General features: G+C 37.2%; 1 protein-coding gene across 3 annotated transcripts in view; it reads left to right on the forward strand.

The window, feature by feature from the left end:
* The window catches only part of SLC25A12 (solute carrier family 25 member 12), a 98,623-nt gene that overhangs the window by 61,219 nt on the left and 22,456 nt on the right, over positions 1 to 14,948 (forward strand). For all 3 annotated transcript variants that reach the window (NM_001101194.2, XM_005202346.4, XM_015474952.3), the window contains 2 exon segments: positions 11,155 to 11,236; positions 12,501 to 12,659. In NM_001101194.2, the coding sequence (NP_001094664.1) occupies positions 11,155 to 11,236; positions 12,501 to 12,659 (241 nt within the window).

The following is a 14,948-nucleotide window of genomic DNA, read 5'->3' on the forward strand; positions in this document are numbered from 1 at the left end:
TTGTTTATGTTAAGAGTGATAAAAACAGTAAGTTCTGAGTCCTATAAAGTTATTGCAGCCTTATTTCTGGTTTGAAAAATACTCTGTTAGGAAACTAAACTCCATGATATTACCTTGAAGAGTGGAATTGAGCAGATTTTTAAAAATCTTGTTTTAAACTGAAACCCTATTTCTGAGGCATTTGGAAGAAGCCTCAGTTGCAGTGGTGGTCATATAGTTTTGGGGCTGGGGATGAAGGTTATAGGAGGGCTAGTCCTTGTCTAACAGACATGAGACCTGTTCCCTTATGATTCTTTAGAAGACTGTGATGCACTATGAGGCTAGGAGACGTGGGGAGGGTGAAGGGAGACGGGGGCTGGAGGGGAAGAAGACAGGAGATGAGAGAGGAGGGGAGAGAGAGAGAGAGAGAAGCTACATTGGCATACCATGGAAAAGGCTGCGTCTATTTTGCTGCTACCACATTGATGAGTAGCTAGATGTGCTAGCAAAACATCAAGGTATCTGAGTGTGGTTCACTGTGGGAAGTTTCAGTAGCAAAACTTTCTTCTGTTTGAGCTCCATGGAATGATGATTCTGCCTCGGAAACAAATTAGAATGTTCAGTTTTACTCTGTGTAATAATCAGGAACTTCATAGGTATTATAAGATCTAATTTAAAGGTTGCTAAGAAATTTACAAAATAGGATTTTAGTTAAAAGTTTTTATAATAGTGCTATAGTCAGGTAAGTAAATTGAAAATGGAAACTAATTGCTTTTATATCTACATTTTATGTTAATACTTTGCCTGGGGTATAGTAAAGCTTCCTGTAAATTAAAATATATCAGTAACCCACTGAGATTTAGCCTCTTTAGTAGTAAAAAGCTCTTATTTGCTGCCTTCAAAGTTTATTTTTGTTATAAGTTCTCAGATCCTTTAAAAAAAAAATAGGTGGATTTATTCCAATTCATTGATTTATAGTAAAATTTAATAAAATTATTTAAAATTTGGAGATGTGTTAAAATATTTAAAGAGCTCTTATTGAATATAATTTTATATTTTATAGTACACATTAACGTTCGAAAAATTTCATTTCAAAAGGAGTTTTTTTTTTACTGTTATATGTCTATGAATAAAGCTTTCCTTGGGGGGTGTCCTTAATAATTGTTAACTGGGGAATATCTCATTTAGCTTATTAAAAACAGTGTAATGAATTAAAAAACCCAACCCATTTCCTCCTTTTTCAACCTTTCTGGTGCTCTTCTTCTTTTACTGGCCTTTCTTGCCCCTAGCTATTTTGCTGGAGGCCATCAATGAAGGTGGCTTTTGTAATCTTTGGCGCCCTAAGTCTGCGTTGCTCATAGTTCTGATTCCTTAGGAAGGTGTTGTAATTCTGCTACTGTTGGAAATTTTCTTGAAGACAGATTAGATTTGCCTGCCTGCAGTGGCAGCGCTGATGCTCAAAGCTCTTGTCAGTTACTTAGAAAATGGGCAGTGATAGAAACCACCATTCTCTCTTGCTGTGTTTCTGATTGGCATCCAGTGTGGTGGTGGTGTGCCTTCTCTTCCTTTTCCCTCACTGGTGAAGGGCATGGGGACCTGCAGTCTCCAGAGAACAGGTAGACATCCTGGGTGTACTTACATTGGTCCCAAAGGAGGACGCTCAGAGCCTGTGTTGTTGATTTTTCTGTCACATATCAGATAGGGTGGTCTTACTGCTGAGGGGTTGGGCTTCCCAGGTGGCACAGGTGAAGACTCCACCTGCCGATGCAGGAGACGTTAAGAGATGCGGGTTTGGTCCTTGAGTCGGAAAGATCCCCTGGAGGAAGAAATGGTACCCCATTCCAGTATTCTCGCCTGGAAAATTCCATGGACAAAGGAACTAGAAGGCTACAGTCTGTGGGCTTGCACAGAGTTGGACATGAGTGAACGATTGAACACACACACACATTGCTGAGAGTTTGGAATAAAGAAATAAAAATGAAGATTTAAAATCTGTTTTTTTCTTGTAAATCATTGTAAAAACAACACATGGAAAAAACTCAAGTCATAAATAATTTTAGAATTTCATGGAAACACATACATGAATATTATTTAAGAGGGATTCAAATTAATATCCCTGGTTACAGCCATTGTAAAATCTGATCTTTACTGTCTTTGCTATCTGGTGTAAGTTTCTATGGTCCTTGGTTTCTCCTTTAGTAAAATGAGTACCTGCAGATCTAAGAATCCTTCAAGTTCCTGCGTCCTGTAAAAATTATGTGAAGCAATGGATTTTTTTCTTTTTCAAAAATTTTAATGTATCTCTGTTTTTCCTTGTAACATTAAAAGCTTTATGAGGAATATAGGCTAGGACCTCAGTAGAATAATATAAAAATATCCCTAAGTTCTTACAGCAAACAAAGTAATAAACTTCCTGCAGTTTTCAATCTAGAAAAAGCTTTTCTTAGTAAAATTATTTTAAACTTATTACTATGAAGCATTCTAAGGTAGCCATATAGACTGAAATTTTAGTGATTTGTTTTTAAAACTTCTCTAGACCGCGAAATCACAGTAGTGCTAACCATAACTATGTCCATGTTACTTCGAGAAGACACTTTTGATTCTCTTTTCCTATGTTATCAAACTAGAAGTACATAATTATTTAGATTTTGTATGTAGAGTATTTCCATATAGGAGTTTTCTTGAAACCTAGACAAAAAACAGGAAGAATGGCATGTTGTGTGATCTCAGCCTGTGAAAGTTATGAAAACACATGTGCGTGATGGAGGATCTCCAAGCTCAGAAATAAAAGTTATGAGAGAGACAGAGTTTAAGAACTTGGGCGCTGATTAGGTAACATCTTTCCTGTCTCAGTTTCATCATTTATTAAGTAGAGAGCATAGTATCCATCTCACAGGATTATTGTGAGAATTACATGAGGTCATGTGCTTATACCTACTAAGTATGCAGTACATGTTAACTGCCATTATTGTTGTGGTGGTAGTTGTTAAATATGAGAAGGCTATCTGAGCCAACTCCAAGTTGAACTCAAATACAGATATGACACAACTCCTTCGTTCACCCTCATCTACTTTCCTTAGAAGAATGGCAAGTGAGGAAGAATTATATCTTGTGTCTTCTCCTTTATTGCCTGAAATGTTTCACTTTTTAAAGTTTTGTGCTGGCTGAAATTCTGTATTGTATTTTTTTTAATAATTTTGATTGATGGATATAATATACAAAAAAAATTCCCACCCCACACCATACCCCAAAATCTATTCCACCTGGGGTGTTCTAAACTTGAAAGATAAAAGCTTAGAGAAGATAACATAGGAGATTATATTCATAATCAAAAGATAAACAGATTTTTACAAACAGGGCATAAAATACTTATCATTAAAAAAAAATTGAACTTCATTAAATTTAAGAACCTTTGTTCATAAAACATATCACCAAAAGGATGAGAAGACAGGCTACACAGAAGAGAAAGAAGATATCCAAATGGGGGAAGGAAGGCAGGGAAGAAAGAAAGGGGGGAAAGAAAATTCTGTATCATTAGTAAACAGAAAAAAATACATAGTAAAACTACAATTAAATGCCATTTTATACTGTCCAGATTGGCCAGAATTACATCTGACCATGGCAAGTGTTGTTTAGGAGGTGGAGGAATAGAGATAACCAATGAGAAAAATGGAAATTTTCATTTGATTAAAATGAGTTAAATAAAAGAAGGTGGGTTGCAGAGAGAAGAGAATGTGACGTTTTTGGACCATGAAGCGCTTTAGAGATTAAAGACCAATATGAGAATACGTAGACAACTTCTTTATTTTTTCTTTACTGTATATCACATAATTTCTTTTTCAACTATATGGGGTAAATTTTATCTATGATGGACCTGCTTGGGAATATACATACTTTTTAAAAGTTTTGTTTCTATGGGAAGTTATATTTAAGCTGCAGCCCACTCGCACAAGAAACTTTTGGAATACAAGATGGCTTGGGTTCTGTCAGAACATTATTAGAATGATTTCTCCCTCTGTTTCATGTATAGCATTTCTTAGACATAGGAGTTTGTGTATTTTTCATTCTAATAGACCTTCTTTAAAACTTTGGATAGCTGCTGTGTAAATAGAAACATTATAATCCAGTTATTGATTCCTCTTTTTTTTTAAATTTATCACCTATCAACTGTGATAATTTTACCATAAATTGAAGTCTGTTCTCAGAAAAGGAGATTGATTTTCTATACTAGATTTGTCTATTTATTAACTATTTACCTCATTTAAAGTGTTAGAATTAAAGACTTATTACAGTTTTTAACACAATTTAACCTCACTTCTTAGTCAGAAAGAAGTATATATTGTTTAGCATTAGGGAGAAATATATATGCAAATATGGTCTTCCCTGCTGGCTCAGTGGTGAAAAATCTGCCTACAACGCAAGAGACGTGGGTTGGAGCTGCTGCTGCTGCTGCTGCTGCCCCTAAGTCGCTTCAGTCGTGTCCGACTCTGTGCGACCCCAGAGACGGCAGCCCACCAGGCTCTGCCGTCCCTGGGATTCTCCAGGCAAGAACACTGGAGTGGGTTGCCATCTCCTTCTCCAGTGCATGAAAATGAAGAGTGAAAGGGAAGTCGCTCAGTTGTGTCCGACTCTTAGCGACCCCATGGACTGCAGCCCACCAGACTTCTCCATCAATGGGATTTTCCAGGCAAGAGTACTGGAGTGGGGTGCCATTGCCCTCTCCGGTGGGTTGGAGACAGCGGTTCAATCCCTGAGTGGGAAAGATCCCCGAGAGAAGGAAATGGCAACCCATTCTAGTATTCTTGACTGGGAAATCCCATGGAGAGAGGAGTCTGGCAGGTTACAGTCCATGGGATTGCAAGAGTCAGACACAACTTGGTGATTATACCACCACGTGTATATAGATGTGGGTGTGTATATGTATGTATATAATTTTTTTTCTTCCATCTCATAGGCTGTCACAACTTTGGATTATAGTCTTGTTTTGTGAGCTCAAATTCATGTGTGTTAAATTTGTAGATGTGATTTGCAGACAAAAGAATTTTGTTTTATCTCCCCTAACCTTTTAGGGGGCTTCCCAGGTTGCCCTAGTGGGAAAGAACCCTCCTGTCAATGCAAGAGACATAAGAAATGTGGGTTTGATCCCTGGGTTGGAGAGATCCCCTGGAGGAGGGCATGGCAACACACACCGGTATTCTTGCCTGGAGGATCCCATGGACAGAGGAGCCTGGCAGGCATAATATAGTCCATAGGATCGCAAAGAGAAAGGACTGAAGTGATTTCGCACAGCACATTTTGCCATTACAGTCATGCATTTTAGTTGGTATAAAGTCTAGTCTTCCCCTCCCGCCCCAACCCATGCTCAGTATAAAAAACTTTAGCCTTTCCTTTTTTTTTTTTTTCTGTTCATCAATAGTGTACCATTTGGAAGAGGCACTTCTTTTTATTGGGTTGGCATACTATGTGAAGTAGCTTGGTTTGGGCAGGGTGCTTGACTTGTTAACTGACATGATCTTGCCTTATCTAATTCTCATTTATAGGATGAGTTATGGTTAACAACAAAGTAAAAGAACTGTCTCTTCTGCAAATGAGATCTTGAACCATTTCCTCATTTCCTATCATCCACATAGCTTAGAGAGCAGGTTAAAAACCGTTTAAGGTTCTCAGCTCTTATTGTGCTTTGAAAAACACTTAATTAATCTTGTTAAATATCACCTTCATGATCATAATCATAACCTTAAGGAAAAGAGTGCCTCTTTCCTTTGGCCCATTTGTTCACGGTGGGTGATCTTCTTAGTGCTGAGATTTTCTTTCAGCCTAAATGCTAAAAAATTCAGTATACAGTCATTAATAGAGATGACAGCTACAGTAGCATTGTACTTATGAATATTCATGAAGTGAAATCCATAGCATTAATTACATTAATTTACATACCTGAATATAAGTGAACCATAAGTGATAGCTAAGTCTAAAAAAAAGAAACAAAAAAACCCTTAGTAGCCGTATATTGTATGCTTTTAAAAAAATAAATGCTATTTAATAAGGGTGGAGATGACATTTCTTTCAAAAGGCATTTGGGTATTTAGAGTTAAAGATGTTTTTAGTTAAGGATTAAATCACAGTATAATCCCTACAGTATTCATAGGATTTTGTAGGGCTTAAAAACGTTCTTTAAAGGATGAGTATATAAAGAAAATATATGATTGAGCACAGGAGAAATCTTTTATATGAATAAGGGAATTAGTGGTTACTTGATTCTTTGTTTAATTGAGGTATAGTTGACTTACAACATTACGTTAATTTCAGGTATGTAACAGTGGTTCAGTATTTTTATAGATTATACTCCATTTAAAGTTATTACAAAATAATGACTGTATCCTTTTTACTTCTTTGTTTTATACATAGTAGTTTGTCTCTTAATCACATACTCCCCCTTTAGTTTTAGTTTTTTAAAAAATTTTATTGTATAGTTGATTTATAATGTTCTGTTTAATTTCTACTGTACAGCAAAGCGACTCAATTATACACGTATACACTCACTGTTTTTCATAGTCTTTTCTGTTATGGTTCAAGATATTGAATATAATTCCCTCTGCTATACAGGAAGACCTTCTTGTTTATCCATCCTATATGTGATAGTTTGCATCTGCTAATCCAAAACTCCCAATTCTTCCCTCCCCCGCCCACCTGGCAACCACAGTTCTGTTCTCTATATCTGTGTGTCTGTTGCACAGATAGTTCCTTTTTGTCATATTTTAGGTTCCACTTATCAGGATACCAAATTTGGCCCACACCCCTATCTTGCCCCTCCCCAGTACTTGATTCTTATTTGGGGTCATAGCTGTTTCAGTCAGTGAGTTTTAAATTCAACATATTCTTTTGAAAGGAGTCATGATTGGAAATAATTCATATTCTATGAGAATGAGATTTATTTTCACCCAGTTTTGTGATTGAGAAACTCTAATTTCAGAAAAGTTTCATGTGTGTGTGATTAGAGATTAAAAGCATATGTGCTATAGAGATAGTATAACAGCTATCGTGGTTATGAAAGATTTTAAAATCTAAGCCAAAACGCCATAACTTTAATTTCTTTAAAATAGTTGATGTTCTTCAAAAAAAAAAATAAAAGATTTGATGTTGAACATCATTTTTGCCTCAAAGATACACAGATTATGTTTGTTTTCAAATGAATTGTCCTTGAAACAGCATATCAGAATTAACTAGTTAGCCTCATTGTATTCAATCAATATTTGAAAAACTGACTGAAGTATTTTCAGTTAATATAATACTTTACAGTGACACCAAGAAGGATTTTGCATTAATAAGTGCAAAATAAAATTTAAATTATTTTGGTTCAGTTCAGTTCAGTCGCTCAGTCATGTCTGACTCTTTGCGACTCCATGAACCACAGCACGCCAGCCTCCCTGTCTATAACCAACTCCTGGAGTCTACCCAAACTCATGTCCATTGAGTCGGTGATGCCATCCAACCATCTCATCCTCTGTCATCCCCTTCTCCTCCTGCCCTCAATCTTTCCCAGCATCAGGGTCTTTTCAAATGAGTCAGCTCTTTGTATCAGGTGGCCAAAGTATTGGAGTTTCAGCTTCAACATCAGTCCTTTCAATGAACACCCAGGACTGATCTCATTTAGGATGGACTGGTTGGATCTCCTTGCAGTCTAAGGGATTCTCAAGAGTCTTCTCCAGCACCACAGTTCAAAAGCATCGATTCTTCTACGCTCAGCTTTCTTCACAGTCCAACTCTCACATCCATACATGACCACTGGAAAAACCATAGCCTTGACTAGATGGGCCTTTGTTGGCACAGTAATGTCTCTGCTTTTCAATATGCTGTCTAGGTTGGTCATAACTTTCCTACCAAGAAGTAAGTGTCTTTTAAAAAATTTCATGGCTGCAATCACCATCTGCAGTGATTTTGGAGCCGAAAAAAATAAAGTCAGCCACTGATTCCACTGCTTAACCATCTATTTGCCATGAAATGATGGGACCAGATGCCATGATTTTAGTTTTCTGAATGTTGAGCTCTAAGCCAACTTTTTCACTCTCATTCTTGTATTATTTCTATTTTGTATGTTTAGAATATATATTGTATGTAATTTAATAATGTATTATTTAGATTTTTATGCATATAATCAGTACAGTGAAACATACATATAACTTATAAATGAAATCATATAGTACCTGGCAGGAGTGTTCAGTCAGAAACAGTTGTTGAAGACTGTTGACTTAAAGGGTGATGGAGAAGACAGTGGGGTGACACAGGCCATCACTCTGCTTACTCCCCATTTCACAGTAAGACCTTTGGCAAGTCACCTGTCCTGTCCACAGTGTGGCCATCTTACCTGTGTATGTATAGTGGACTGACTGACAAATTAGTACAGTGTGGTGTCAACTGTGGGTAGAAATTGCTGAGAGCAAGCACCCTTCTGATGGTCTCACAGGGGAATTTATTTCCAGAAGATTGAAAAACACTGGAAACTACCACAACATTGTAAAGCAATTTTATTCCCATAAAAAAAAAGAAAGAAAGAAAAACACTGGACCCCTTGAGAGCTATATTTGGTCACCAATCCTGAGTGCTTGGTAAAGTGCTTTCATCTTTTGGAGGACAGCAAATTTCTAAATAAAATTAATAGCATTATTATAGTAATAGATGGAACAAAAAGTAATTATCTTTTTGGATGGCATATTTTTTTTAACTGTTCTCTGAATGAATAAAAATTAGACTGTACACAAGGTTTTGTTAAAATGTTCTCTTTCCCTTTTAAAATTTCTAATAAAATATCAGTATTAAATGATTAATTGCTCACTCTTATTACAGCATATAAATCAAGCATAATGGATGGCTATGTAGTTGCTTGGGCTAACTTAATAGGAAAAGATGTATCCCCCACAAAATCATAATTATGTCCTGTGTGCAATTTTTCATCTTTTTATTTTATTTAAGATTTATTTATTGATTATTTTTGGCTGTGCTGGGGCTTTCTCCAGTTGTAGAGAGCAGGGAACTACTCTTTGTTGGGCTTTCCCTAGTTGCAGAGCACAGAATCTTGGCGTGTGTGAGGGCTCAGTAGTTGTGGCTCAAGAACTTAGCTGGCCTGTGGGATCCTCCCCATCAGGTATCGAACCATGTTCCCTGCATTAGCAGGCAGATTCTTAACCCCTAGAGCACCAGAGAAGCCCTCACCTTTTAAATAATGGTTTCTTCCATATATCAAATTCCGTTTTAGGTGTAATGGATGTATACTTTCAGCTAATTGTATGGGTTTCCCTGGTGGCTCAGATAAAGAATCGACCTGCAATGCGGGAGACCTGGGTTCAATTCCTGGGTTGGGAAGAGCCCCTGGAGGAGGGCATGGCAACCCACTCCAGTGTTCTTGTCTGGAGAATCCCCATGGGCAGAGGAGCCTGGTGAGCTACAGTCCATGGGGTCACAAAGAGTCAGATACGACTGAGCGACTAAGCACACAACTTTGGTATATTGGGACAGTTGACATTTATACAATAGTGATTTTATTTGAAGTGATGATATTTGACTAATTGCCAGATTTTCCAAGGGTTTCATATTGACTTTTCATCAAACATTACTGATTTTCCTTCTTACTATGGAATTTATTGATCCACAACACTGTGGCAAGCATAATGAGGTTTTAAAGATCTCTGCCTGCAGAGATCACATTCAAGTAGTAAATATTAGTATTTAGATATCAGATGCTTTTGTTAAAAGAAATGCTTCCTGTGGTGCAAAATTTACAAAACAAGAACACAAAACCTTTCTATAGGTTACTTTCCAAATTGTTAATAAATATCTGGTTTTGTCATTTTTAGCTTGCTTCATTGAACTTTGAAGAGATTGTACAAATGAAAGCAAATCAAAGTAGATTAGCTTACTTTTTTCTTTCCTTTAGATTTTAGGCATGGAGTCCCTTTCCATTAAATTACTCTAGTGAGAGTATCTAAACTTTTTTATTATGCTCGTGTTTTAAAAGCTCGTTCAAGTTGATATTTTTCAAGTTTTCTTATGATAAAACAGTATTTCATTCAGACTGTTATCATTTGTAGCTGCTATTTTTCATAATCAAAATATTAAAGAAGACTGACAATTACTATAGACAGATTATTTCAGGTCGTTAGTGCTGTGGGATACCAATGAAATATCATTCTGAATCATAATAGAATTTCCCCATTTGCTTTATTTTCAACACAGATTTTGTATTAGAACTACAAATATGGCTAGGACAGTGGCTCTGAACCTAACTGTACAGCAGGATGATTTGAAACCTTTTAAAATTTTACAAGCCCCAGGCCTCAAGGATATCTTCAAGTCTTTCAGGTGTTCTCTTTGCATAGGCAGAATTGAGGAATACATAGGTGTAGGAGAGCAGATGGTCAGTAGCATAGGTGAGAAGTACTGTAATTATCTAGTGATAACCTCACTGGTTAAGCTTCAGAGCCAGAAGTAAGGGGGCAAAGGCTCTGAACTCTTGAAATATAGTGGCTATTAAAGTTTTTCACATTAGCCCAAAAAGACGTCTTTGACCTTGCTTATGTCTAATCCTGATAGTTCTAGTTATGTGATTTCTCCAGCCTTGATAGATGGGAGGGAAGCATCAAAATCAAACTAGGACGCTGTTGGTAAAAGAAGTTATAGCTGTCAAGCATGGGAAGATAGCACAAACAGCTGCCTTAGATCCTGGTTGCATGAATGGTCGTATGATAGTCGTATGAATATGTTGACCTTCTGTCTAATGTTGACCTTCATCTAATCTACCAGAGATGGTAGATTATGATCGGTATTCTCTGATTGAGGAAACAAGATAGTTTTTGTACATTTTAGAAAGATTTTTCAATTTTAAGTTGATTAAAGCAAAGAAGGTGTAAAGATTTTATACCTAAAATATTTATTTACCTGAAAGATTCACTTCTGTAGAATGATAGTGTGTTCCCCAATAGTAGCAGATAAATGAAGCATTAATAGGCTTGTGAAAACGAGGGGGGAAAGCTACTGTATCTATTTGGCCAGATACGGTTTTTAAATGTCGATAGTAAAAGTATCTATTTCAGAATCTTAAATTAACATAGCCAAATTATAGCTTTTTTCATTTGCTGTATGCTTTTCCATTTTTTTTTTTTAATATTTTCTTCTCCCCCACAGCAATCTCATGGTTTAGGCAGGCCTATCTGGCTCCAGATTGCCGAGTCTGCTTACAGATTCACTCTGGGCTCAGTTGCTGGAGGTGAGTGACATGTCTGTGTGCCGTTTCAAGCTTGTGTTCATGTAATATTATCTCACTAGACTGGGACAGATCAGCAAAGGTGCAGTTCATTGTTCGCAAGGGTCACGAGTTCAGGGCTTTCTGAAGTGTTCTTTATTTTAACCTATGATCAGAGGACTTGTCATAGCACAGCCACAGCCCCTGTGGCTCCAGTCTGTCTTCAGGACGAAAGCCTCTGGAGTCACGTGGACATCTTGGCTGCGTGTGCATTCCGCTGGTTATCATGGGTAAAGCCAGTATGAAGACGTGGAGACTAAGACTGTTTTTTGGTGTTAGGAGTGAGGGAAGGTGGGAAATCAAGATTTGGGGTACAAATCCCAGACGCTTAAGAAATAAAAGAACCTCTTAAAGTGATTGACTTTTGCTTTTCTGCTTGTGTTTGGCGTCTTGCTTTTTCTTCCCCCTTTCATCTTTTGTTGGTTGAAGAATATCTAGACTTGTTAGTGATTTGCTAAAATGAACCTCCCTTCTCTGCTCTTGGGCAAAATTTAACAGGCCTTTTTTTTTTTCTGGCTTAATTCTCTCCATAGAATATGTGTAAAACCTGAAGTTGCTTTGTTGAGAAGAACCTAGTAGATGTGATTAAAATACTTAGGATTTTTCAAAACAAGCCTGAACTAATGAAACTATTATTTTTTCTTTTCAGTCTCAGTTTTAGAAGTTGCAAAGCATGTTTTTGTTTTCAACAGTTGAGAAATTTAATACTCTAATTCATGTTATGAATTTTTTAGTGCCTGAGATAGTCTGAAGCATGGCCTTTAAAAAAAAAACAAAAACTGGGTTCTTAATAGCTGTAACTAAGGTCAATTTACCAAAGTGCTGTAGTAAACTAAATTGTAAATTTATAGCCACTTCTGTGTACATATGTAGTTATTTTAAGGGGTAACTGGTATAATATATGGACACTTATTGGAACATATAAAGAAATATGTTATATATAATAGTTTAATGTTAAAGAAAATTGAGTGTTGACTAATGTTGGTGACAACTTGAAAATTCGCTACCGTTGTTCTCTGTAGCAGCTGTATTTATGGGTCCCAGTAGTTGCTAGCCTCTGATCCTTCAGCTGTGTATGAAAGAAAGAAAAACTATAGAAAGTCTCTTTTGTGAGAATAGATACTGTGTTCTATTTCCTAGTCCTCTGAGATGAGATTTGTTGTCCTTACAGATTCTCCATTTAATTGTGCTCTCTTTTAAGCCTAAAAATTGTTTGTTTTATTTGTAGCTGTGGGGGCCACCGCAGTATATCCTATAGATCTGGTGAAGACCCGCATGCAAAACCAGCGTGGCACCGGCTCTGTTGTGGGAGAGCTGATGTACAAAAACAGCTTTGACTGTTTTAAGAAAGTCTTGCGTTATGAGGGCTTCTTTGGACTCTACCGGGGTGAGTAAGTGAATCTCAGCTGCTGAAGTGAGTGAGTTTGTCTCACCACAGCAGACTTGGCCTCACTCATTATGAAAATCAGTGCATAGCCTGTTCAGTCAGACCGGGGCTGTTTTTCTTTTTATTGTCTCCTTGTTCATTTCCCCTTTTTACATTCTTGCTGGTAACTAGCTGTATTAGTCTGCAGACAAGGTCTTTATTTCTTATTTCTGCCATCCAAAGCCTGCATTTGTCCCAACATCAGTTTGTAGTCACTGTGCTCTTACCAGCTGAAGCACATACAAGGATGACAGGTAAGAAATAGAGAGCTGCTTTTCTCGGTGAATTATAAAGGAGAAATAACACCTCTTCTCTGTGAAAGAGAAGCCAAGCTGCCCCTTGAAGGTGAGTTTACTCTCTATGCACTTGTTTCAGCTGAAGTAGCGAATTTTGTTGTCTCTTCCAAGGAGACCATTCATAAGTCTTTGCCAGTGAGTCATCTGAAGTTTAAAAAAAAAACAGCAAAGGAAGGCTTTTTGCTCCAAGTCTCATTCTTGCTCCATTCCTCCTCTTAGCTTAGAGGTGCTGAGTGGAAGCAGACTGTCTTTTGCAGGGAATTTGATCACCAGCTGTAAGCTGAGCACAGTGCTGTCGGCGTCAGAGGCAGCAGCCCATGCAGGATTCTCCCCACCACCGTCGGCTTTGTAGGAACTTGTTCTCTTGGGAGAGGGAGACTTTCATGTACGTGTTTTCACATTAGAATTTAGAGTTTCCTTTGGGAGGGAGATTAATTTTTTAATCCCTTTGGGCGCCACTTGGAATTCTTTGAAAAACTCTCTACATGCTCAGGTCCAGGGCATTTATGTAGTTTACTGTACTTATTTGTTTGCACACACAGTCTCGTTAACCCTGAGCTCATCCTGAGCCTGAACAAAGCTTTATGCTCGTGGACAGGATATGTGCAGATACTCAAGTGGAAACGTAGTTCTGATATACTTGAAGGAGCGGGTCACAGGGATGTTTGTTTTTGGCATTTTATTTAGAACAAGAGAAGAGAGTGGTTCTGGAATCAAATTAGGCTCAAATACCCTGCCCTTGAGAAGGAATGTGATGAATTTTCTTAAGATATTCAGAACTCTAGCCTGTCTTAAATTCTAGCCATACAATGTGCGCAGAGGTGTACATTATCTAGAATGCAGATCTGTGCATGTCCGTCTTGTTTGAGACTTTATTAATCACTGCATATCTGAATTCTGTTTATGTGAAACCTGAGGGTTAAGTGGTGCTAAGTGGTTTTTTCCTTTGACATCTCCAGTTGAATAAGACTCTTTCTCCCTGTTGGGTATACTTTAAACGAGAAGGAAGCTACACATACACACTGCACAGCTTACCTTCTCAATAGATGGATGCTTACACAAGATTTTATTTGAGAGCGATGTCATATTATTTGGGTCCAGTATAGCAAGTTGAGGGTAGGGGGTGAAGAAATTATTCGCTTCATTTAAGATGTGAGCTGATAAAATCAGTCCTTTAAATGAGAAACTCGTATATTGGGGGGAAGACTGTAGGAGTCCTGTGTATGAACACTGTGTTGAGATTGTCATATATTGTTTAGAGCTGGTCCATTATTTTGTCAGATGATTGACAAAACTGTTGACAGATTAGCCTAAATTTCTTTATAGGCAGCAATGATAAAATGACATAAACTATCAGTACTGTATTAAAATTCCATGAGCCTTACTGAGGCAAGTTGTAAAACAAATACTCATGCTGACATGCTTGTATGGGGATCAGATTAAAAGTAATAAGGCCTGATAATCATAAGAGAAAGTTAAGACTGCCATCTGCTGATTTATTCTTTTAAATCAGCTGCTACCCATTAAAGGTGTGTGCCGATTTGTGTTTGTCATTGATAATTCAGTTTGACTGACAGTAGCCTGTATATACGATTACTTGCTGGCTCTCAACTCGTAGAAAATCACTCAGCAATATCCTCAAAGTAGGCTTAAGATCAACAGTGAGCATGCAAACACATACATAATTTTCCCTTGCCTGGATAATTTAAAGGCTATAATATGTTTATTGTTAGCATCTTTAAAAACTGTATGCAAAAATGTATTTTAACGATTTGGATAATCTGTGTGCTTTAGAAAGTTGAGCCTTGTGAATAGCTACAGATGTTGAATTGTTTATATATTTTTTTCTTTTGCAGCCAGCCTGGAAATTTTAACTTTCTAAGAATAATGGTTTCCTTTATTTTAGGAGAATTCTTTTGAAATGACTTATGTTTGACATATATTAGTACATAGG

This window comes from Bos taurus, chromosome 2 (assembly GCF_002263795.3).
Source record: "Bos taurus isolate L1 Dominette 01449 registration number 42190680 breed Hereford chromosome 2, ARS-UCD2.0, whole genome shotgun sequence".
NCBI classification, from domain to species: Eukaryota; Metazoa; Chordata; class Mammalia; order Artiodactyla; family Bovidae; genus Bos; species Bos taurus.